Source organism: Penicillium atrosanguineum (assembly GCF_028827265.1).
Source record: "Penicillium atrosanguineum strain IBT 20685 chromosome Unknown utg000005l_segment0_segment0, whole genome shotgun sequence".
Classification (NCBI taxonomy): Eukaryota; Fungi; Ascomycota; class Eurotiomycetes; order Eurotiales; family Aspergillaceae; genus Penicillium; species Penicillium atrosanguineum.
Genome location: NW_026623137.1, coordinates 1,668,438 through 1,690,290, shown reverse-complemented (window position 1 = coordinate 1,690,290; position 21,853 = coordinate 1,668,438). Strand labels below are relative to the sequence as shown.

Sequence of the window (21,853 nt, the reverse complement as noted above, 5' to 3'; positions counted from 1 at the left end):
ACAACTCAAAAACTACGTTTGAAATAAACCTCCCAAATCGAATATTTCATAGATCTGAAGCCCTGGCAACTACCTCAGCTCCAAAAAGAATAACTAGCGCTCCATCGTGCTTCTGCACTGCAACCTTAGAACATTAATAGCTACCACTTGGAGGCGTACATATAGACCTTGGGAAACAAGCAACAAATATGCAGTCCAAAAGCCAATACAACCAATCCAACTCCGAATCACGCCACTCAAAGCCAACAACTTCCAAAGGTCACGATTCGCCCACTCTCGTGCCCAGTTTAACACCAACATATACAAATCAGTCATCCTGCATGCCCTGAAAGAGTGTGCTCTGCATGTACCATGCAGCCGATCTGCCCCGTGAGACGACCCGAGCTCAAGTACCCCTTTGGCGCCCATCTAGCACCGCTCATTCGTTCGCGCGTACGAGCGTAGGAGTTGGTTTACAGGGTATGATGCTATACATGTTGGACGAAGGTAGGGCTGTAAGTAACATCCCTTGTACCAAGCCGGGGATATCTTACCACTTTTATTCACAGGTTGCCTACTTGGGCAGGTGTTGAGGCTTATCGCGATACACATTATACTTAACGATATTCGTAGTCGTAGTACTTCATCCAGCACTTTTGAGAATAGATCGATTTACAACATCCCATCTCATCTCACCGACAACTCATCCAACTGAGCAATACGACAGCACCAGACATGGATGGTAATAATCCAGCAACCAAGTTCGACCTGTATCGGAAACATCCCGCCTGACTCAGCTGAAGAAAATCAGTCCGCGTTCTCCGTGCCCGGAGCGCCCGGGTGGGACGGGCGTACCATGGATTCGACCTCGTCCTGGTTCTCGGTGTGGGGTTGACTCTTTATCTCTTGAGTATAGTGACCCAATCCAGACCTCGCAACTCCGAATCACTCAAGGAACTAGCAGAACACTAGTATAAGTTGCGCGAAGTTGCGCGACGCTTATGTCGGATATCCTTAGCGGAAACTCCATTCTAAACGTTTCTTGAAAAGGCAAAGAGTGCGGCTCTGCAGGCTGTGTTTTCCGCACCCCTAGTTACACGCATGAAATTGGGGTAATGGTTGTGTGTGTATGGTACCGTAAGGGGGTGTATCTCGGATTTTTGTATCCAGGCGTGGGCCAGATGAATACCATAAATACGACAATTTACAGTTTGGAAATTCCAATAAGCTCCACAATACGCAAGGCGGAGAATCACGCGCGGCTGTGGATTGTGACAGGCCGAGGGCAATGGTAATTCCGTCCCGGGTTTTGAGGTTTTTGGAGGTAAAGTCCGAGGACCGATAAACTCGCCCCCGTCTGCCAATTACGGGAATAATATTGATCGGAACTCCGCGATGCGAGTCAGTATTTTTAGATTTGGATTTCGAATTTGAAATTATTTACAAAGGATGCGACACCGCCAGACCTAGGCTAACATCATGGGTGGATTGGATATCGGTGATCGCCAAAAATTGTCATAGTCTATACATAGACTGGTTTCGTTGTGGTATGGGCGGAGATCACCGAGACAAGGCAGCCGGAGAAGGGTGCTCTGCTTAGTTAGGTGGGCCGAGTCAGTGTTTGGGGCGGACCATATATCCTCAATGGATTGTCGCGAGAGTAAGAAGTATTCGGGGCTTTCTGATTGCTGGATATTAAGACTGAGACAGCTTCGTTTTAGTGGACTTACCACTACTACTGTGCTACTTCTGTAATACCCCCACCCGCGGAGATAGCGTTGACTTTCATTTCTTGCACAAGCAAAGGACCTTCTACAACAGGCTAGCCCACCTGTCAAGAAACCTGACCGTTAAGAATCCAAGCGACACAATCTCGAGAATAGGAATAGAGTGAGAACAGACCCTTTATGGGCTGTCAACTGTATTGTGCAGTGTTAGCCTGAAGCTACGGTCCCGGGGCCCTGGCGCGCGGTGTGACGGTTGAAGCATTAGTCTGATCCTGGGACTGTTGTCAGTGCCTATGTGCTGTCTGATTGGGTGCTTAAATAATTATCAGCATTGGCTTAGAGGGTGGCCTAGAGGGGGGGGGGCACCGCCATATGATCATGAGTCGTGCCGTTGTAACCCCTCGCGTTACAACTTGGAGATGTATCTGATTAGACGGATCATGATAAGCGGATGGAACGGTGGAGCGCTGGAGCGCTGGCACATTGGGCTAATGAGGGAGTGCTCTACATATACGGTGTCTCCAATGACCCCCCTTGTGCTAGGTTACTGTGCCCAGTGTCCTGTAGAGGGATTCCCTGCCAGCCCACAGGATCATCGGTCTGACGACATCCAAGACACATCGTGAAGGAGCAAGGAATGCACGGCTTCGTATCACGAATATGAAGATAGGACAAGGCCCCGTGCCCCCAGGATTCTGGGCTGACCCTGACGTCCTCATGGGAAGACTTCGGTTTCGGCTTAGGAGATCAGAGACTCCTGCGGGCTTCCACAGTCGAGGCGGGTACTGCCCAGCCTCCTTGGCGGCAGGATTCATGGCGGATGCACTTGTCTGGAGTAAATAATTCCCTAGCTTCCAGTAAACGAGGGAGCCAATACCCGCGGCCCAGCGGAGACAAGATTATATTGTGGCGTGGAGGGACAGTGTTACTGGCAGATCATGGTTCATCTGACTCGCGAAGCGAGATGAGACCAGAGTCAAGCCTCCTGAGTCTGAAGGTTGACACCGCCAATGCAAGGTTGACCGTTGACCGTTGACCGTTGACCATCCAAAACGAACATTCTAAGCTGTGGGCAGAACCCTGAACTTGAACCTTCCCGTGACGAAATGAATGACGATCATCTCGAATCGTCATGCTCACCTTCATCTCCAGGTGATCCAAGCTCCCAAAGCCACGTGCCCGTGCTCGGCCCCTGCGAGATTGGCACTTAACAAAAAAAAAAAGCCGGTGGCTTGACGCGCGGGGCTCACGTACTTTTGCTGAGGCGTCCGGCACGACCACTAGCATTCGTTCTAGCGTTAGGTACAGGAAGTCATTAGCGAGAGTACATATTAGAACTAAAGCCTAAAAGTAAGAAATTTAACAGTAAATGAATAATGCCGAGGAGTCGCCGGGTATTAATCTTTATACTTTGGCTCTTACCTAACTTGGTAATCAGACGTGGACCTGTCTGTAAACCTTGCAACTAAGTTTTTCTGAAGTCTGAAGATTATAGGAACGGATAATGGATCCTTCAACACGAGTTCCACCACCCATAGCCTGAAGAATACATTTTCAGATCCGCTGGTGGAGACTGCAGAGATGGGTAAGAGGTGCGAAATAAATTACCGGTGACCTAGACCTCTTTATCTGATATCACGATAGGTCTCACCATCTTGAAGCTAGGTTCAATAATGTCTGGGCCCTGGGCTCTCCGATATTCTGATTTGCTGCTTCGCTTATCTTGTATTATTCCTGGATGGCGGGTCGATCTTCCAGAAGCGTGTCGAAATCCGCAGGAGCCACATGCTATCAGCCATAAGCCCTAAGCCATGTCTTCACGTTCGTCATTTTCGACGGCTAAGCTGAATTGAGTAGACCCTTTGTTCCTTTTGAGATTCCATCGGCTTCTACGTAAGTTCCGTTATGTCAGACGGAAGTTGGGATCCTTCACCCACCCCCCTACTTTCGAGGCGGGGATGCTAGAGAAATGGGATTGGCGATTTCGGGTCTTCTTGCAGTTCAAGAAGATCTTCAAGGCAGCCTAGGTTACCTACAAGCGCACGACACCACTTTCTGGATCTGGTCAGCCGGATTCTGGGCCACATGGCTTGTCGTAGGACGGCCGCTACGCCCAATATAGTAATGGGTGCGACGGTGGGGGCCAAAGAGTGGAGCCGTGAACTACTGTACGCACCGCCGTTTTCACTTCCTATTTGGCTTCTGCATGATTTTTGCCTGATCAGCCAAATTATTAATTAAATGAGGCTGAAAGTGGTGGCCGTTGTCGGCACCGAGACACTTCCTCTTCGGCCGTACCGCGGTTCGCTGGTGGTGGTGAATCTTGTATTCATGACTCGTTTCCAAATTAATTTATCCATCCAGGTTTTGATGGGTCCTCGTCAGCATTAGACTTTGTAATAGCTGACAGAGAACCACTTTTGCTACCGTAGGTTGGGCGCAATGTCAGATGGGAAGATCTGTGATTTTTTTCGTAGACGAGTAACTCCGCTGCCCCAGTGGTTGGTCCTTGTGATCTTAGGGGGATTTTGACGATCATTCATTTGGTTTCCCACCATTACGCCATTGGACAGCTAAGAGTGCGCGGAAGCAATTGGGCGGCCAATGCCCTAGAAATCCTTCCTAAATCCAACCTGCGCAGAACAGTCGGCATGCCACGCGTACTAGAAGTGACAGTTCGGCGCAGTTCGGGGGGCCGCGATCTAAGCAGGATCTATGCAGGGATGAATCGGGGCGGCAGTGTTTCCGGTTCCAGCCTTGTTTTTTTGGTATTCATTTTGGGTAGGTGATGCGACAGGTACGTAATACCATACCGTACCGTACACATTACCTTTAGGCATTCGGGTAATAGACATAGGAAAGGGAAAGTGAACGTGCGCGCTTTCTTGATAGTCGTGGGGAGTAGTGAGCCGAACCGTTCCCCTCGGCTCAATCGACGGCCGCCCCCTCATCGTTAGCTCTGCACTGTTGCGCAGTCACTGCGCAACATTCGCAGGGGTCCAACTGCATGTGTGGATTCGATGACGCCTCCCTCACACCGAGACAGTCTTGTTCGCCCGGGATCATCCCGTCTCCAAAGCAGAAACAAAAGTCTCGGATGCCTTAATCCTAGTCGAAGGGGGAAGTTACGTCGTATTCAGTACGCGACCTAAATTGCGTGCGACTACGTATAAATGAAGGAAGAAAAAAAAAAAAAAAAAAGGCTGGTACCGACCTGCAGACGGCGGCTATCGCTAGCGGGTGGCTCAGGAAATGGCGTTGCCCATAGCGGGCTAATTCTTGACTCAAGGATTATTTCAAATTAGCCCCTGCCGAAACTCTAGGTACCCTGCATGGGATTGAGTCCAATTGTAAAGTATAATCGGGATCGAGGATCGCAGACAAAGCGAATAGATCCATAGAAAGAAGAAAACAGTACATAAGAAAAGAAAAAGGAAAAAAAACCCCCTTTTAAAAAAAAAAAAAATCAGAGAGGCGTAGATTGTAGGGGGTACGAGGAGGGGGAAAAGGCATGTCGATCCACAGGAGACACATCTGTGCAGCGTATTTAGAGCCCATCATAAAAAAGAACAGGATCCTCAATTCCGTGATTGGATCATAATTGTTGTATTTCTGCCACGTTCCACCCTGGTCAGCCGAGGGCTCCTTGCTGATGGTTGGCCGTTGGTGCCAAGATCGGGATGCAACATGCACGACATGACTCGTAACGAATGTGACTGAGAGTCCCGGGAGATCCACGGACGGGTTAGAGCTAGAAAGGGAAACGCCCTAGCGACCAGGCCCGAGGAGGTATGGAGGGCAATAAGCAAATGCGTTGAAAATAGCGGAACTCCAGTCAAAGCGAGATGAAAGACTCGGCATCTCCGCTATCACATGACCCAGAGTGACTGCGGCTACGCGACTAATGCCGGCGATTTAGCCTCTTCATTGGACGTGACTCCACTGCGTCAAGAACCGGGGGCCGCACGCAGGTTATAGCCTGGGGGCCATGTTGATCTGATCTGCACGGAGCCGGGAGCTCCAGGCCCTGGAACTTGAACAAAGAAAGGTCGTCCTCCTTCCTAGGGAAATTATGGGCTCGAACCAGGGGCCTGTGACAGGCTACTCTCCCCTGCTACCCTGCTACCTCGTGGACCTACCCTAGTTGGGAAAACACTTCGAGAAGCGTTACCCCGAGCACAGGCCCTTGGTGTATCTCTATGTATAGCTAGGTACGCGGGTATCTTCATCAGGTCAAATCAAAGCCGCTGAAGAAAATCGTCTCTGTCAGAAAGCCGTTGCAGATGACCGACGATCGCAATGACATCACGCGATTCAAAGGGGGTGGACGATCCCGGGGAGCTTTGACCTGATCTCGACTGTGTGGGGAGACCAATTCGGGTTGAAACTTGACTGTGCACGGAAACGCCGTGCTAGGACTAGGATAGAACTAGAATGTAGAACATCCCCGCGGTCTACCATGGTTCGTTATATCTCGGAGTCGACTTTTCTCCACCAATTCGCGCCATTTTTTACGTCTGTCATATTTGTCATTCTCATTCTGAACTCCTTCGTTTAATAACCAGTATCGGGGATATTGATTCTCTCCTGCAGATGCGTTGGCAGACGCAACGAGGGATCCACTTGACTGTGCACAAATTGAGCCCGCATTAGTCCCTTTATATTATTTGTCTACTCGTCCCAGGGCCACGGCTTGCGTTACAACAGGTGACTAGCAATCTTCCAATAGACGCCGCGCTTGTCTGTTGGTTTTGTCATTCTTGCTTTTTGCTTTTTGCTTTCGTTTAGTTTTTCTGAGTCGCGAGGCCAAGGACGTGCGAGGTTACCATTTCTATCTACCTACTGAGGACACCCCACCCCCCGGAGAAACCGCAAAGAGGGTCCTTCAACGTTCTGGGTCAGAGCGTCCGAATCCACTTGTCATGCTCACTTGAAATTTATGTAACAAAATTTCCAGATTAATATCTAAGGTGGGCTTTTGAAACATTGGGCTAAAACAGAAAATACACGCGATGCTGATTATCCCACTCATTCTGCATGATTATCTCTCTAGTACTTACCTTTATCTCTCTCTCTCTCTCTCTCTCTCTCTCTCTCTCTCTTCTCAGCTGTGCTGAGGACCACAGACTGTGCCGCTGCTAGACAGTGATGGGTCTCGTATACGATGGCGAATCGAGTCTCAAAATACGTGTCCCCACAATTTGTCATTTTTGGTAATTTTGCTGTGCAGTTCCCCCGCGATAGAAAAATAAAATACACAAAAATTAAATAATAATTGAAAAACCAAATAAAAACCAAAGATCTACTGAAAGATTGTGCCATTTGCGCTCCGTTCCACCAACAAGTCGAATTGCCGCGTTTTCTAACAAAGAAAGTCGTAAAGTGACCGATCACCGAAAGCCACACTCTGAAGTCTAAGGATTGGAAATTACCCGATCCAAAGACCACACCCTGTTTCCTTGGTATGGAACCACGGATTGCCACCAGCGACTATTTTCAAATGAACTTGCGATATCAATTTACCCAGTGGCGAATGAGATATTTCCAAATCACAGATCCCGTACCGTTCACCGGTTATTCAGGACGGGTATTTTTTAATTGTATTTTTTCTTTTAATTTTGTTTAATTCTTTTTTTTATTTATTTATTTATTTAATTTTTTAGAGTCGAGTCATTGGGGGGTTGCCCCCATTGATGGATGGCCCCCTCTCTGAACCCACTCCCCTGTTAGCCCCAAGAAGCCTTGTGTGTATCCGCGGTACAACTATACAGGGGGGCCAAAGGAGCAGACAACCAGCCCGACCCATACATTCGGTACACTGCACCCAACAGCACTGTTAGCCTGCGCCTGCGACTATTTGCGCAATGGGTTTCCCTATTTTCTCATTTAAGCCCGGCTGCTCCAGGAGATCTTCCGTCATTTTAGATTTATTCTACTTCGATCTATAATCCCCTTCCTATAACTTTGGGGTGGTCGCGTATATTTGCTCCCCACCCACTCAACCTCACACACATTACTCTCCAGCTTCTGAGAGTTTGAGTTTCAGACAATTCCATATTGTCAGCGTCTGGAATTTGTTTGATCATCTTTACCCCGTACTGGAAGTACACGGATCCGGTCCTCGGGTTCTACAACATCCCGATCCAATATCTATAAAGCAATCAAGCGACCATAAAGAGAAAAAAAAAAAAAAAAAAAGAGAGAGAGAGAGAGGCAACTTCAGCAATACTCAACCATCAACATGGACACCCACACGGAAACATATACAAAACTCCCCTCATCACGGCAAAGCCGCATGAAGATTGACTCTCTCCTAAATCCACCCACCGACTCCGTGGAACGAGACTACCAGCCCGTCTCACCATGCGAAACAACACCGTATCAACAGGGCTATCCCCCATCACCAGGTTACTGGCGCTACCAAGGCTACCACGACACAAGCCCCGGCGCAACCTCAACAGCAACCACCCATGCTTCCAGCAACTCAGCCGCAAGCATGCACCACCATCACCACATGTTCCTATCCTACCGGCCAAGCGGGTCCGCCCACTCAAGCCCAGACCCATACCAGCCGCGCGAGCGCTATGACTCCGTCTCCTCATCATCCTCGACAAACGCCGACCGTCGGCGTCCCCCGCGCCCAAAGTATGAGGAAGAAGAAATGTACTTTATCTGGTACCACCGCGTCGACCTGTGCCAGGAGTGGAAGGAGGTTCGCGAGAGCTTCAATCGCCAGTTCCCTAGCCGTCAGAGACGTGGGTTCCAAGGTATTCAGTGCAAGTTCTACCGATTTATCAAAGAAAAGAAGTGTCCTACGCTGCGCGAGCAGAGGAGAATGAGAGACGGAGAGTTCCTGCGCGAGGGCGCAAGTCTGGGTGCTGATTCGGCGGCGCCGAGATTTGGCGTGATTGAGTGGGCTAATGTTTGGTATCCGTGGATGAGGGAGGATCGCGAGACGGCGCTGCAGATGCAGAGAGAGCATCAGGCGAGGCAGCAGGCGTGATTTGTTCTTTCTCTCTCTTTGGTTTCTTGCATGTTCCTATAGGACATGATAGGACATGGATTCTGTTTCGGAGAGGCTTTTTGCGTTTTTTCAAGATACCTCAACGGAGTTTCTGTTGCGTTTTGGGTTGGGAGGCTATCTGCTTTTTTTGGGCTAAGCTTTTGGAATGCCGATGCTGTGTTCCAGGCTCTATGATATAACTACTACAAGATATGACAGCAATGTTACTGATCTAGAGTGAAGCTGTTGAACAAGCGTAGCTTCGATTACCGTAGCTCCAGTATCCGCACCGAAGCACAAGGTTGAGAATTAATGACATCCTGATTACCCGTGAATAGCCACGAACCCAACATTGAAGCCTTGCTTAGCTTGGTTTCATCACTTACCCCTGGGGCACGACCGAAAAGGTAAACAAACACCCACCAAGTACATAGACATACACTAAGCTCGACATTCCTCCGTGACTTGGAAAGTTCACATACCTAAGCAAATATTCCAAAACCCGATCACTTCAATATCCACCTTCAGAAATTCCTCATGGAGCCGATCTCCCTAGCCCAAAAAACCAGATCCACATGAACCTCCACACCAAATCCACCCGCCCACTTCGGGCGGTGACTACGGAATAGCTTCCCTCTTCCGCGTCAATTAGGCGAGATGAATCCATTAGGCGAGGCGTTAGTGACTACGAATCGGAATTTCCCCAATTGGCATAATCCAAAATTTCAGTTAATTAAACAAATGCTTGTCGGATTTTCGAAAGGTGGCCCCCAAACCGCGCGGGTCTTGGATTTCTATTTGAGGGAATGCGGTGGGGGGGGGGGGGGGGGGGAGGGGCTAGTTAGCTAGAGCTTACTGAGTTTCTGAAGGATCTGGATCTCAATCTGAATCTGGATCTGGAATTGACTTTAACTTTGAATTTGAATTTGAATTTCTAATACATCTATAGCGTAAGCTCTGTAAGCCGAGCTTCGCGGGTCCGAACGTCCGAACCCGAGCTCGAGACCTCGTGAAATAAACCCCTTTTAAGCATCGACCCTTGCGAGGGCTTAAAGGGGGAGAGAGAGATAGAGAAAATCACATTGTTAATGCCGCCGTTACATCTGACGCAGCCTCGCGCACGACATGACTCGACGTGTACTAGCTAAGAGCGCACCGAGCCGTACTTAGTACTTTGGGTTTGTCACTCCATAGTGTCCACGTCCGCGCACAAGCGAAGCACGGAGGGACTAGTAACATCGGTCTCGCAGCCGAAGTACATGTTTCTGCATTGGCATTGGAAAATGGAAATTGGAAAGGGGGATTGTGATTGTGACTGTAGTCTCAGCCTCAATCGTAGAAAGCAGGTTAGTCGTGGCTAGCGTAAATGGGTTTGTTGGTCTCTAATTTACCGGTTGAATGATTCTTCTTCTTCTTCCTTGGATTGGGGGCTAAGAACGACGCCAACGGGTGTTGGTACTTTGGTCTTTGGGGGGTCAGAGTTAGGTCGGGGAGAGCGGCTCCGGAGTAGTAGGGTTCCCACTTGAGCTAATGAGGGTGGGTTTTATTACGACTATTCTGTGGTCTCGTCGTGGGCATGAGTTGGAGCCTGTCGGCGTTGCATTTAGTATTTATATTTGCTTGCAGTGTGCGTTCTGCATTGGCGTTGAATGATGGCGTGGCTTTTCGGGGAACACTGGCGGTCAGTCTACATTGTAATTTTGCAATTTTGCAATTTGTACCATTTAGTCACCACTTACCAAAAGAAACTCCGCGCCGGGCTTGACCGGAATTGGGCCTCGGTATCTGTACACTAAGGCAACCGCTATCGATTATCTAACCCAGTACTGCAATAAACCCACACTCTAACAAAGAAAAGACAGTCGCCTACACCCTATTCAAACACAACGCCGAACCTCGGGGACCAAGGGGCTAGATGCATGATCCCTGTCAAGAACACCATGCATAGCCATCAGCTAATTAGGGCACGCTAAGCACCTATCGGGCAAGAGGGGCGCCTTTTTTATCGGCCGAAGTATGTACGCGGCTTCTTATTTGCGGAGTGACGCCGCCGCTTTTCCGTCCGCCGGGGAATCGGGTGCAAAGACCGATCGATCGCGTCGCGATGAACTGCTTATCGGGGGACGGTATGGGCTTACTGTGGGGAGAAGGGGGGGGGTTTCGGTATGCTGACTTTGTTATAGGAGTTTGGGCAGAACGTTCTCTAGGATGTCAAGGGTGTGATAAGTGAGATGCCTGGCGGGAAGGTGGAGAGCGCTCAACTGCATTGAAGTGCGAACAAAGCGCGAGTACTCACAACGTAAGGGGTTCGCTACAACATTGATAGCACTTAATAAAGGGTATGGGTTGAAGAGATCATATTATTCATGCCATCCGTCTGGGCAAAGGAACTAGGGTATCTGCGACTTGGTTATCTGCGGCCTATGTGAAATGCGCAGGCGTAGTATTACCGCTGGACCGGCAAGACCATCATTCTGACCCGTAAAGGTCAACATTGAATGCGTGGAAACCGGGTGCGAGCCAAGTGCAAATGAAATGGATACAGCGCAAATGACGGCGTTGTGACATTGATGTTAGGGCCTGGTAAATGAGGCCATGCGTCAATCTTTGTCAGAACCCATCACTTTTGTGCTGAGATCACCCACATACAAAGCCTTGGAGCCCTTGGAAATTGCCAAGCGCGCCAATTTTATGATTATGCCGAAAGGAATACTAGTTTTACACGGATGTTGACCTCGCGAGTCCGCACACTCGAGTCCGATATTCTCTATGCAAGTCCAGCATGAACTTTGACATACTAAGGTTTTCCTCATGATAATACGACAGAATGCCAAGTATCCAAGGACTGATTTGCTAGACGCTACACCACATCCTTCGACAACTAAGTCACGAGCGTACCTACTGTTATTACTACATGGGATGGAAGGGAAAATTAGACTCAATTCATTGGCGTGTCGACTAAGACAACCGCAAGATCTCGGAGTTTCCATCATTAAAGACCTTGTTGATCACAGATTGAGAAATACTAGCAAAGAGCTGACGAGAACACAAGTAAAACGGGCAGGGGGAAGACGGTTTCATAAACGGTTTCAAGAGCCCGGAGGACCTCAGCGAGTCATTTTAAGTTATTTCTCACGTTTCAGCGATTTAATTCCGGAGCATCTATCGCATGTTTAGGCGCTGAAGGAAGAAGCGCGGGTCGAAGGCTGGCCGGGAGGTGCGATCGCGGCACCGTAGAATCGCGGGGAGGCTCCATTGAAATGGAATCGAGTAGCGACCTTGCAACTGTTTATTGGAAATTGTCAGCAACCTCTCAATTGAGCATTGGATTGGGGCAAGAGCAAAACTTGCGGGTCCGGAAGGTAGTCGACGACGCAGTCACCCCAGCGCGAGGAGTCCTCTTCCAGTCTGGTACGGAAGTCTGAGGCGTGAGCGAGGTTGCGGAAATAGACGTAGATCATGCCGGGCTGGAGATGTATGGTGAGTGGGTTCCTTTTCACTTTCAGAATGAAAAGAGGCTTACTTTGTCGCATTCAACCAAATGGGTGTGATCCAGTTCGTAGCATTTGAGAACTTCACAGAGAGGAGCGAACAAGTGGTTAGTAATGCCATTGATGCCAACCAAGCGAGAAACTCCATTCTTAATGTGAAGGCGCTGCACATCCGTGAGAACCTCGGTGTCGTCCGGCTTCTCAACGGTAATAACGTGGTCGCCGCAGACCTTGATGCCGGGAAAATTTGCATCGTAGTAGCGGCGGCAAGCAAGATCGTCACAGAATTCGACAATCACTTGATCATCAACAACACTCCAGGCGCGCATGATGGCGCCATCAAAGACCAAACAAATAACATCCGAGATGTTGGTTCCCTTGGGCAGATTTCCAAAGACAATTCGGCGAGGCGGCACGGTGATGTTGACCTTCTTGAGTGATCTAACGAGCATCATGAACTCGTCGGGGGAACGAACGCCTCGGCGAATTTTGGCCTCGAGATTATCGGCCTCGGGGAAGGTCTCGGCAGGAGAAGTAGGGGTAAAGGCAGGCGCAAGGGGATTGACACCAGCACCAGGGCTGACAGAGGGCGAGGCGCTCCGCTTGTTGTCACCATCGCTCAGAGAGTTGAAACTCTGGGTGTCTCGAGTGTCAGTACCTGCGTTTGCCGCTGCAGTTGTGGAGAGTGTGACATGGTAACGCATGGACGAGATGACTGGGGTGGAGAGGTTGTAGGTAAAGAGGGTGTAAGAGAGATCAGAGGGAAAAAAGATTCACGAAAGCAATTGAAGTGAAAGTCTGGGATGTGTGGGATGAATCAAAGGCAGCATGGACAATATTCAACGTACAAAAATGTCCTGGCAGTCAGCCACAATGCGCTGTCTAGCAGGACGAGGAGCACGGCGGATAGGAGCGATGCCAGGAGGGGCATGGATACTGTCTTCGAGAGGCCGTCCTCTCTCAGCCAGATAGTCAGTGAGGACGGCGTAAGTTGCCCGTTGTGCCTCGAGCAATTCTTCAAAGCGCTCGGGGGTGATTGTGGCCCAGCCTTTGTTAGGTTCACCAAGACGCTTGGACATGACCCGAAGGAGATGCAGGTCAGGAAGGCAGAATAGGATGGAGGAAATGAAGCTGAAGATCAGACGTGCTTCAGGAAAAGTCAGAGGGAAGGAAGTGTCAGGGAGGAAGAAAGGGAAAGTCATATTGAATGACGGATGACGGCTGAACGAATTGAGGCTGTGGAAATAAAGTACGCACGCGTGTATTCGTCTGAACTTTTGAAGTTAATGGGGATGTGAAGCGAAGAAATTGAGGAATATGGTAGGTGAAGGCGAGCGAAGTAGGTGTCGACAAGTCCGCGCAGAGGGCTACGGTGCGTGTCCCAAACAGGGCAAACGTCAACACATCGAATGGAAATCATAGCAACCCAAAAAGAGAAAATGAAAACGATTGACTACCTAAATTCACACTTGAAGCCTTTAGGCGCATAGCCTGGCATACAAAGGGCTCAATGCACCAGGGACAATGGATGTATCATACAAGGCAGTCATATTAAGTAGCTCTCCAATATACAGCATTAGATCCTCATCAATGTCATTCAGATTTAATCACGATGGAACGGGGATATTCTCAAAGCCCTTTTGTCCAGGCTGTCGATCCTCAACAATAACCTGAAGACCCCGACGTCCACAATAGCCGTCATTTCCGGCTACTCGATCGACGGTCTGGAAGGATCCACCTCCATCTTGGACGGCGTCGGGTATCCAGACTGTTTCCTGTACACTTTGTCCAGGGACTTCGGTACGGCGAGGGTTATACCAGGGCAGACCAACAAGGTGGTTGCCCAAGTTATGGAGGAAGGAGTAAAGTTTCTCAAAGCGACGAGTGATTCCCAACCAAGATAATGTACGACGATCGTATGCAACACGAACGTAAGGGTTCATGTAGATACCGGTGTCGGTGATGTCGTCGACGTTGGTTTGTGGATCTTGAATATCAGCATGGATGAGGCAGCATTCAGAGGCTTCCCAGAAGAGGTCTTTTCCGGAGCGGAAGCGGACTGGGGTAGTGCTGGTTGGGGGTGGAGTCTGTAGGTACTTGGCATCAAATGCAACCATACCGCCCCAACAGCTGCGTACTCGAACGGCATCACTCCCAGCGAGAACATCACGGCGACTTGCCCCGTCACCGGCTGCTGAGAACCAAGGGAAGAAGGGAAGCCCCATGCTGTATCCCTGAAGATCGCGGGTGGCGTAGGTGTCATAGAATTTGAAAGGGTTGTCGAAGTCGACAGCACATGCAGCCCGGTATTGAGGAACGCCGTCTGCATTGGCGTTCGTCGAGAAGAGTAGCTGCACTGCGTCGATCGGGTCGAATAGTATGTCATTCAAGTAAAGTAACTTATCGTACCTCGTGTCCGGGTTGTCTTCAAGTGGTTTCAATGCCTTGTTCCGGACCTGAGCGAGATATTCGATGCGCTTGACCCGTTTTTCTCCACCTGGTATCATTACCGACGGCACAGTCTTGAAGTCTAGGTGCTCCTCAAACACAATAGCCTTGGGAGATCCAATCTGCTGCTCCAATTCTCGTAAGGCGGCTTGGCCCTTCTCTCCACTGTCATTCTCATAGATGCTGACGAAGACATTTTGATCTCCCAGTAGATCAATCAGCTGTAATAGTTGTGTGCCCCATTGACCTCCGGCGAGCTCACCACCACGGTCATACAGACTCGCTGCTATGAAGACCTTCTCATTGCGAGGGTTTCCTCGCCCGGCAGAGCTCGTGTCCAACGCGGAGCGACGCAGTGTTGTGTAATGCGCCGGAGGACGGGTATAGGATGGTCGAAAGATAGATGTCAAGAGGACAAGGGCGAAAACAATGCCAAACACGACATGAAGATAGCAACATCGACGACGGAAGATGAAGCGACGGAGACAATTTGAGCCTGACGAGCTCGTAAGCAGTGGTCTCGAGTTCGTCTTTAAACGACGGTATCCGGAGATGTTCTGGAAGATCCTGGGCAGCCAGGATCTGCGCGAGCGCAATCTTGAGGTGGAAGGGATCTGGGATTCAAAATCGGCTTCGTCGAGGTCGAAGGTGCCGTCGGAATCGACTGATGAGGACCGCGAACGAAGCTCGTACTCGTCCGGGTGTAGCAGACGGGAGGACATAGCGGAGGGGTCGGGTTGGAACAGGACTCCTTCAGCCCATTCCCGATGTGGTCTTGACCTGTTCTATAGTTTGGATGGACTGGGAAGATATAGCCATCATCGGGGCTACCAATTCATGTCCTATGATGACCCCTAACTTGGGGGCCTGCTTTGATCTGACACCGTAGATCTTATGTCAGCAGTAATCACGTGACCGTACTCGATCTACAGTGGATTATGAGCCTGTTCGGCTTCTTTGGAGCGATAGATGGATTGGCGAACTAACATGAATCGCTTCTGAATAGCTAATTAGAACCAACACCACTTCATACTTTTCTTAAATGAACCAACTTATCAATAACTGCGCCGATACTGTGTCAAATCGTCTGAGACAAACAGATTCGAGCAGCATGTTGCCAGTGTCTATATCCACCTGCTCTACATCAGGTGGATCGGGATAAACTCACTATCAGAATAGGTATAATAAGTCATTTCACAGATGCACCACGGCTAGATCCCTCAGCGGGGAAGCTCGAAGTGTCATCCCAAAGTTTCCGGGGTTTGGTGACGTAGCCGCATCCTGTACTACACCTTCTGCGCTGGACCTAGAATTCTCTTTCTCCTCGGCGATTTATCTTCTGACAATCCCTCAACATTTGTGAGTACACACTCTATTAATTATCCGGATTTCAACAAACTCGCGCCAAAGCCTGACCCTCACCCTCAGCCCATACAAAGAACCACCCGTCAGCCCCCGCACCCCCTCATCATGTCGCAATTCAACATCGTTAATTCGAAAGAAGGAGTTCCCGGCGATGGGACTACTCTACCGGTCGAATTCACGCTTCAAGCCCATCCATCCACAGACATCTGGTCCAAGCCCCCAAACACGCAAAGCTTCACAGCTCCAATCCTCTACCAGAGTGTCCCGCTGCAGTCCTTCAAGCGGGCGCGTGTGGCCTTCGGCGCCCAGTGGAAACACAAGTACGACCAGGGCGGGCTAATACTTGTCCTGCACAACAAGGATGGCAGCCAGAAGTGGGTGAAGGCGGGTATTGAGCTTACTCACGGCAAGCCCCACCTCAGCGCTGTCGCCAAGGACAACTGGTCGGATTGGAGTTTGCTTCCTGTTCCGTCTGGGGGTGGAGCGGCAACGCTAGAGATGGCCCGAGAGGCAGATGATAGTCTCTGGATTTATCTGGTTGAGGGCGTGCAGAAATCGCCTATTCGGGAGGTCACTTGGATCTTCCAGGAGGAGAATGTGAAGGAGTGTTGGGTTGGTGTTTATGCGGCGAGACCGGGTACGGAGGGGGGTGAGCTGGATGTTAACTTTGGACACTTGGTGATAGATTTGAAGTAAAAGTAGAGGGCTATGTATCTAGGGTAGAATGCGAGGACTTTGAAATGGACACTGTGTATGTTGAATATATTGACTCAAACCCATGCACCCGGGCCTGTGATAGACATGCAGGACGTCCAGATGATCCTAGGCCAAGGCAAGGTGATCACCCGCACTGTGGAGATCAACTGACCCTAGTCGTACATGGATCGACTGCAGCCTTGAATGTGCCACCGTCTAGAAGTTAAAGAAGGTCATGTCTTGCGATTGCTGAGCTCAGGTCCCACGTGCCCGACTCGGAATTGCACCGCACACGGGTACTACGTCAGGGATGATTATCCCATAGATTTTTTTCGATTTTCGAGCTACCCCAAGATGGAATACATCAACGATTTATTCCACTTTCTGACAACTACCTTGAGATCTGATCAGATCGAAGCACTTGCTTGGGCTGTATGTAAGGTACTTAGAAATCCTACTCGGGCTGAAGGTTCATCCCCCCGTCATAACGCCACTGTCAATGGATGCCCCACCAGCAAAGGACCAGGGATGAGTGTGTAGCGGTGCCAACCGACCAAACAACGCCCCTTTTGCCATCTTATCGATCAATCATATCTGATGAATGTACCGGAACTCGGGCAACGTGTCAGACCATCCTACGCGAGGCCTCCGATAGCCGGGAGTTGCCTTAGTCGAATCCGCGTCCGTGCCTGACATCTGCTCCACTTTGTCTATTTCCGATTGCGACTCTTGACTCCGACTTCGACCTCCCCCTCAGCTGAGGAACCTGATTCTCGCACCTGCACTCCCTCGACCCAAGCTGAACTAGTCTTGGTGCAGCCAGCCGGAATGCTGGGCCCCGCTACGCTCGAATCGTGTCTTGCAACTCGTCTTTGCCTGCGATAACCCCGTCGCCGTGCATAAGTGCGACCGACGATCGAGCCTGGGAGCTAGAGACTCCCCTCCATATTACCCACGACTGATCATAGTGGTCCGAGGTGGCCCCTCGGCGGATCTACCCTTCGCTGGTCCGCGATCCCATCCTACTTAAAGCATAGCCATTTTTCACGATTCTCGATTACCGCGCTTGCCTCGCCTTCATCCCACGCCTCGCTCCACCCCATCATTTCGGTCTTCCTTTTTTTTTTTTTTTCTTATTCCCGCCGGATCATCCCGCTGATTTGCTATCGTATTTAATTGCTTTTTCTTTCCTTTTTTGATTGTCGCGCCGTCAACCTGACTGGCTCAGCGCGCCATAGGGACCCTCTCCCCTCTCGGAGTGGTGCCCAAGCGGTGTTTAGTCAAGCAGGATTTCATCCCCTTTTATGTGCGTCCGCCTCTGGTCACGCTGATGTTGCATGAACTTTTTCTCTGTTGATGATCCATTTGTCAGTGATTTTCCCTTTCTATCTGGATCGTCGAATCTTGTGTGCTTTCTCTACCAATCTGTGCTTCGCCCGACCCTCGTATGGACACTCTATCGATCCTGCTTCTTGATCCCTGCTGTCGCGGATATGCCTCTTATCGACCCTCGCACTGGCCCATCCTACGGTACGATTGAACAGGACAATAACATGGACGCTGAAAGGGATCAATTATTGGCCGACGGGTATGACACCCAAGGCGAGGAGAGCGATCTCTCGACCCCCGATGAGACACAAGAAGGTGTGCGGAAAATCGAGGCGATCAATATGACTTGGACTTCGAAATCTTTACTTGTTGCCTACGTCAGGTTCGTGTGGCTTGCAGCGTCCCTGTCCTTAATAATCACACCCCGCTAACTTGGCGCGAAGTATATTTCTCATGGCATTCTGCACGTCCCTGGAGGGACAAACGGTCATGTCCTTGTCGGCATATGCCACTAGTGCTTTCAGTAAGCACTCGTTGATATCGACCGTCCTCGTGGTCCAGAATGTAGTCAATGGTAAGAGCCGTCTGTCGGGCTACACCGTTAGATCCAATAAAATGTGCCCCGCTAATACACAGCAGCTGTTATCAAACCACCCATGGCCAAGGTTGCCGACGTCTTTGGCCGTTTCGAAGCCTTTTGTCTGAGCATTTTGATCTACGTTCTCGGCTATATTCAGATGGCCGCATCTACCAACGTGCAAACCTACGCATCAGCCCAGATTTTCTATTCAGCCGGTTCTACGGGTTTGCAGATTCTCCAGCAAGTGTTCATCGCCGACAGTAGTGACCTTTTAAACCGTGCGTTCTTGGCATTGCTGCCCGAGTTCCCGTTCTTGGTCACAGTCTGGATCGGACCCACTATTGCAGGTGCTGTGCTCAAAACATCATCATGGCGATGGGGTTATGGCATGTGGGCGATTATCTTGCCTGCGGCTTTCCTGCCATTGGCTCTGACATTGCTGTTCAACCAGCGCAAGGCCCGAAGACTGAATTTGATCAAGGAGTCTAGGCATCGTCGGAGAAAGACTGGCTTCCTTGGCATTGCCAAGCGGACCTGGTTCGATCTTGATGTCGGAGGTTTAACATTGCTCTCTGCTGCTGTCACCTTGGTTCTGGTGCCGTTGACCCTAGCGGCCAACGCCAAGAATGGGTGGAAGAACAACAGTATCATTGCAATGATCGTTGTTGGCGTTCTCTGCTTTTGCGCCTTGCCGTTCTACGAATCCTCAAAGAAATTGGCACCGAAACCCCTGCTGTCACTGCACCTCCTCAAACAACGAACTGCTCTCGCAGGCTGTGCTTTGGCATTCTGGTATTTCAGTATGTATAAAATCCGACCTTTATTTACCAGTACTAACCAACCCCAGTGGCCTTCTACTTCTCCGTTCAACCCTATCTATACTCTTACCTTCAAGTCGTCCAAGGCTACGATGTAGCCACTGCCGGCCGCGTCACCCAAACCTTCGCCTTCACCTCCACCATCGCCGCATTCAGCGTCTCCCTCCTGATCAAATATACCCGCCGCTACCGAATCTTCGTGACAATCGGCTGCGTCATCTACATGACTGGTCTCGCCCTGATGCTCCTCTGCCGCGGCGAAGGCGCCTCTCACCTACAAGTCCTTGGCACCCAGATCATGGTCGGCTGCGGTGGCGGCCTCCTGAATGTCCCTGTCCAGCTAGGCGTCCAGGCATCAGCATCCCACCAAGAAGTCGCGGCTGCCACCGCTATGTTCCTGACATCCATGGAAATGGGCGGAGCCGTCGGTGCAGCCATCTCCGGCGCTGTTTGGACCCACCAGATCCCAAAGAAACTGATGCAGTATCTGCCTGACGAAACGAAGTCTGAAGCTGGTGAAATTTTCGGCAAGCTCACCAAGGCCCTGTCGTATGAAATTGGCTCCGCGACTCGTATTGCTATCAATCGCGCCTACCAGGAGACTATGGACAGGCTACTCATCTTAGCCATCCTTGCGACTTTACCTCTCATCCCGCTCAGTCTCGCAATGGTGGACTATAAACTCGACAAGGTTCGCATTTCCCCTCTCTCCCTCGCCAAATTTAAGACCTAACGTTGGAAAAACAGATGAGCCCAGAAAGCCACGACGACTCGTCTGAAGAGCCAACCCCCCCCCCTCTGGAATCAGAGCACAACTCTAACACCCATCACAAACGCACCTAGGAATTTCCTTCCCAGTCCTGCTGTGCCATATGAACACGAACATAACGACTGTACGATCCGATCCGATTTGACTTTTATATACATGCGCTGCATTTCACATCATAACCCAGCAAGCCGGCGTTCTGGGGATTTAGATTCCCCATATATTCCTGTTTCCTGACTCTTGCTTTCGATCTTGATTTCGAATTTTGAAATACTGAATTTGTTCGATCTTATCATATCTGACGGGCGCTCTTTCAATCTTTGCATTTGGCGTTAATTATAATCCCAGCGGTGTAGGTCCCATCCTCTGGTCAATTGTGCAATTTAAGATTGTAGCTTTTTAGACGGGTAATGATATTCGGTTTATTATAGACGAGACTTAGTATTTTCATTGCCCTAGGGTCAACTGATTTTTCATGGACAGTTGGGGAGTTCTCCACGATAAAGTCTAATAATGATACATGGGTGTTTTGATCCGGCGAATTGCAGTGCGGTAATGAATCGGCTCTCGATTAAGACCTGCGATGGTCGGGCCCTGACCGTGGAGTATCAGTTGTATTCAAAAAGGCGGCTTGTTATTGACCTACCTACTCTACTCTCCAAGGCAAGCTTGTGTGGCGGTGATATCCTAACGCTGACGTTAATCCACGCATATCATTGATAAAGCCGGTGTCCGCCGGTAGTCCCGCACGAAACCAATCCCTGTCTTCGGAGCTATATCTCGATTCGAGGTATTTTACTTTTTTCATCAAAATGCCTACTTACATGGCAAATCGTACATCGATAGAGTGACATTTGAGCTCATTCTCTCACATGTGCAAGTTTTCACCCGTGGACCTCTGATATATCCATGCCCGGTCCCACCTGAGCAAGATCGACCGTTGTCCAAAGTACCATCTCATCGCACGAACACCACTCCACAATAGCTAGCAACCATGCAAATCAAACCCGGTCCTATCCGCTGCATCTCTACCCAAACACAAACCTACACGACATGACCGTGCCAACAAACCCCTTACCCTTGAATCCTCGACCACCTCCAGACACCCCACCCGTGCCCAGGTGCCTTGGATAAGCTCTCTCAAGGCATCAGACAGGTAGCCATGCATGTACCTGCATATCGTATGCACACCAAGCGCCAGCAAACCTCAGTTGTGGCGGATCTCAGGCTCGGCCCGTGCCAAGACCTGGGGCCCAATCTAGACGTGGACCTTGGAGGTTCTAGGCTGTAGCTATGACTAGAAAACTAGAGTAACCTCGGGGTGTAGCCTAGTCCGAGCTGTGATGGTCACGCCTCGGTTCTAGGGGATGAAGATGAAACCAGGGGCAATCGAGATGAGGTCGGGCTTGACCTGCAAGATGAAAGGGTGAAGGGTTCAGGGTGTGGCTTTTTTAGAGCTCGGCATAGGGGGGGCCGGTGGATATAGGGGTGTAGGAAAGGGGGAAAGCCGTTAGAAGTGAGATGAGGCTGGGATGTCACTATGGGGCCTTTTTTAGTTACTTGCGATGGTTAGGCCTGAATTTGAGGAAATACTCCGGTTGTTCGCGGTGAGCTATAGTTGGGTAAATTAAGGGTACCTGAATACTTTTGA

General features: G+C 50.0%; 5 protein-coding genes across 5 annotated transcripts; 3 read left to right on the top strand and 2 right to left on the bottom strand.

Moving 5' to 3' along the window:
* Positions 1-7,947: 7,947 nt before the first annotated feature.
* N7443_006886 (uncharacterized protein) lies at positions 7,948-8,709 on the top strand (the record flags this gene model as incomplete). The annotated part of the gene is made up of 1 exon (XM_056886942.1): positions 7,948-8,709. The coding sequence occupies one exon, from the start codon at positions 7,948-7,950 to the stop codon at positions 8,707-8,709; it is 762 nt and encodes a 253-aa protein (XP_056740591.1).
* A 3,173-nt stretch (positions 8,710-11,882) lies between these two features.
* N7443_006885 (uncharacterized protein) lies at positions 11,883-13,402 on the bottom strand (the record flags this gene model as incomplete). The annotated part of the gene is made up of 4 exons (XM_056886941.1): positions 11,883-11,987; positions 12,057-12,176; positions 12,233-12,835; positions 13,049-13,402. The coding sequence occupies 4 exons, from the start codon at positions 13,400-13,402 to the stop codon at positions 11,883-11,885; spliced, it is 1,182 nt and encodes a 393-aa protein (XP_056740590.1).
* A 405-nt stretch (positions 13,403-13,807) lies between these two features.
* On the bottom strand, positions 13,808-15,370 carry N7443_006884 (glycosyltransferase family 69 protein; the record flags this gene model as incomplete). The annotated part of the gene is made up of 1 exon (XM_056886940.1): positions 13,808-15,370. One exon carries the CDS (start codon positions 15,368-15,370, stop codon positions 13,808-13,810), a length of 1,563 nt encoding a protein of 520 aa, XP_056740589.1.
* A 748-nt stretch (positions 15,371-16,118) lies between these two features.
* Positions 16,119-16,709, top strand: N7443_006883 (uncharacterized protein; the record flags this gene model as incomplete). The annotated part of the gene is made up of 1 exon (XM_056886939.1): positions 16,119-16,709. The coding sequence occupies one exon, from the start codon at positions 16,119-16,121 to the stop codon at positions 16,707-16,709; it is 591 nt and encodes a 196-aa protein (XP_056740588.1).
* Positions 16,710-18,202: 1,493 nt separating this feature from the next.
* On the top strand, positions 18,203-20,279 carry mirC (siderochrome-iron transporter MirC; the record flags this gene model as incomplete). The annotated part of the gene is made up of 5 exons (XM_056886938.1): positions 18,203-18,420; positions 18,482-18,612; positions 18,678-19,418; positions 19,466-20,127; positions 20,184-20,279. The coding sequence occupies 5 exons, from the start codon at positions 18,203-18,205 to the stop codon at positions 20,277-20,279; spliced, it is 1,848 nt and encodes a 615-aa protein (XP_056740587.1).
* Between the last annotated feature and the right edge of the window lie 1,574 nt (positions 20,280-21,853).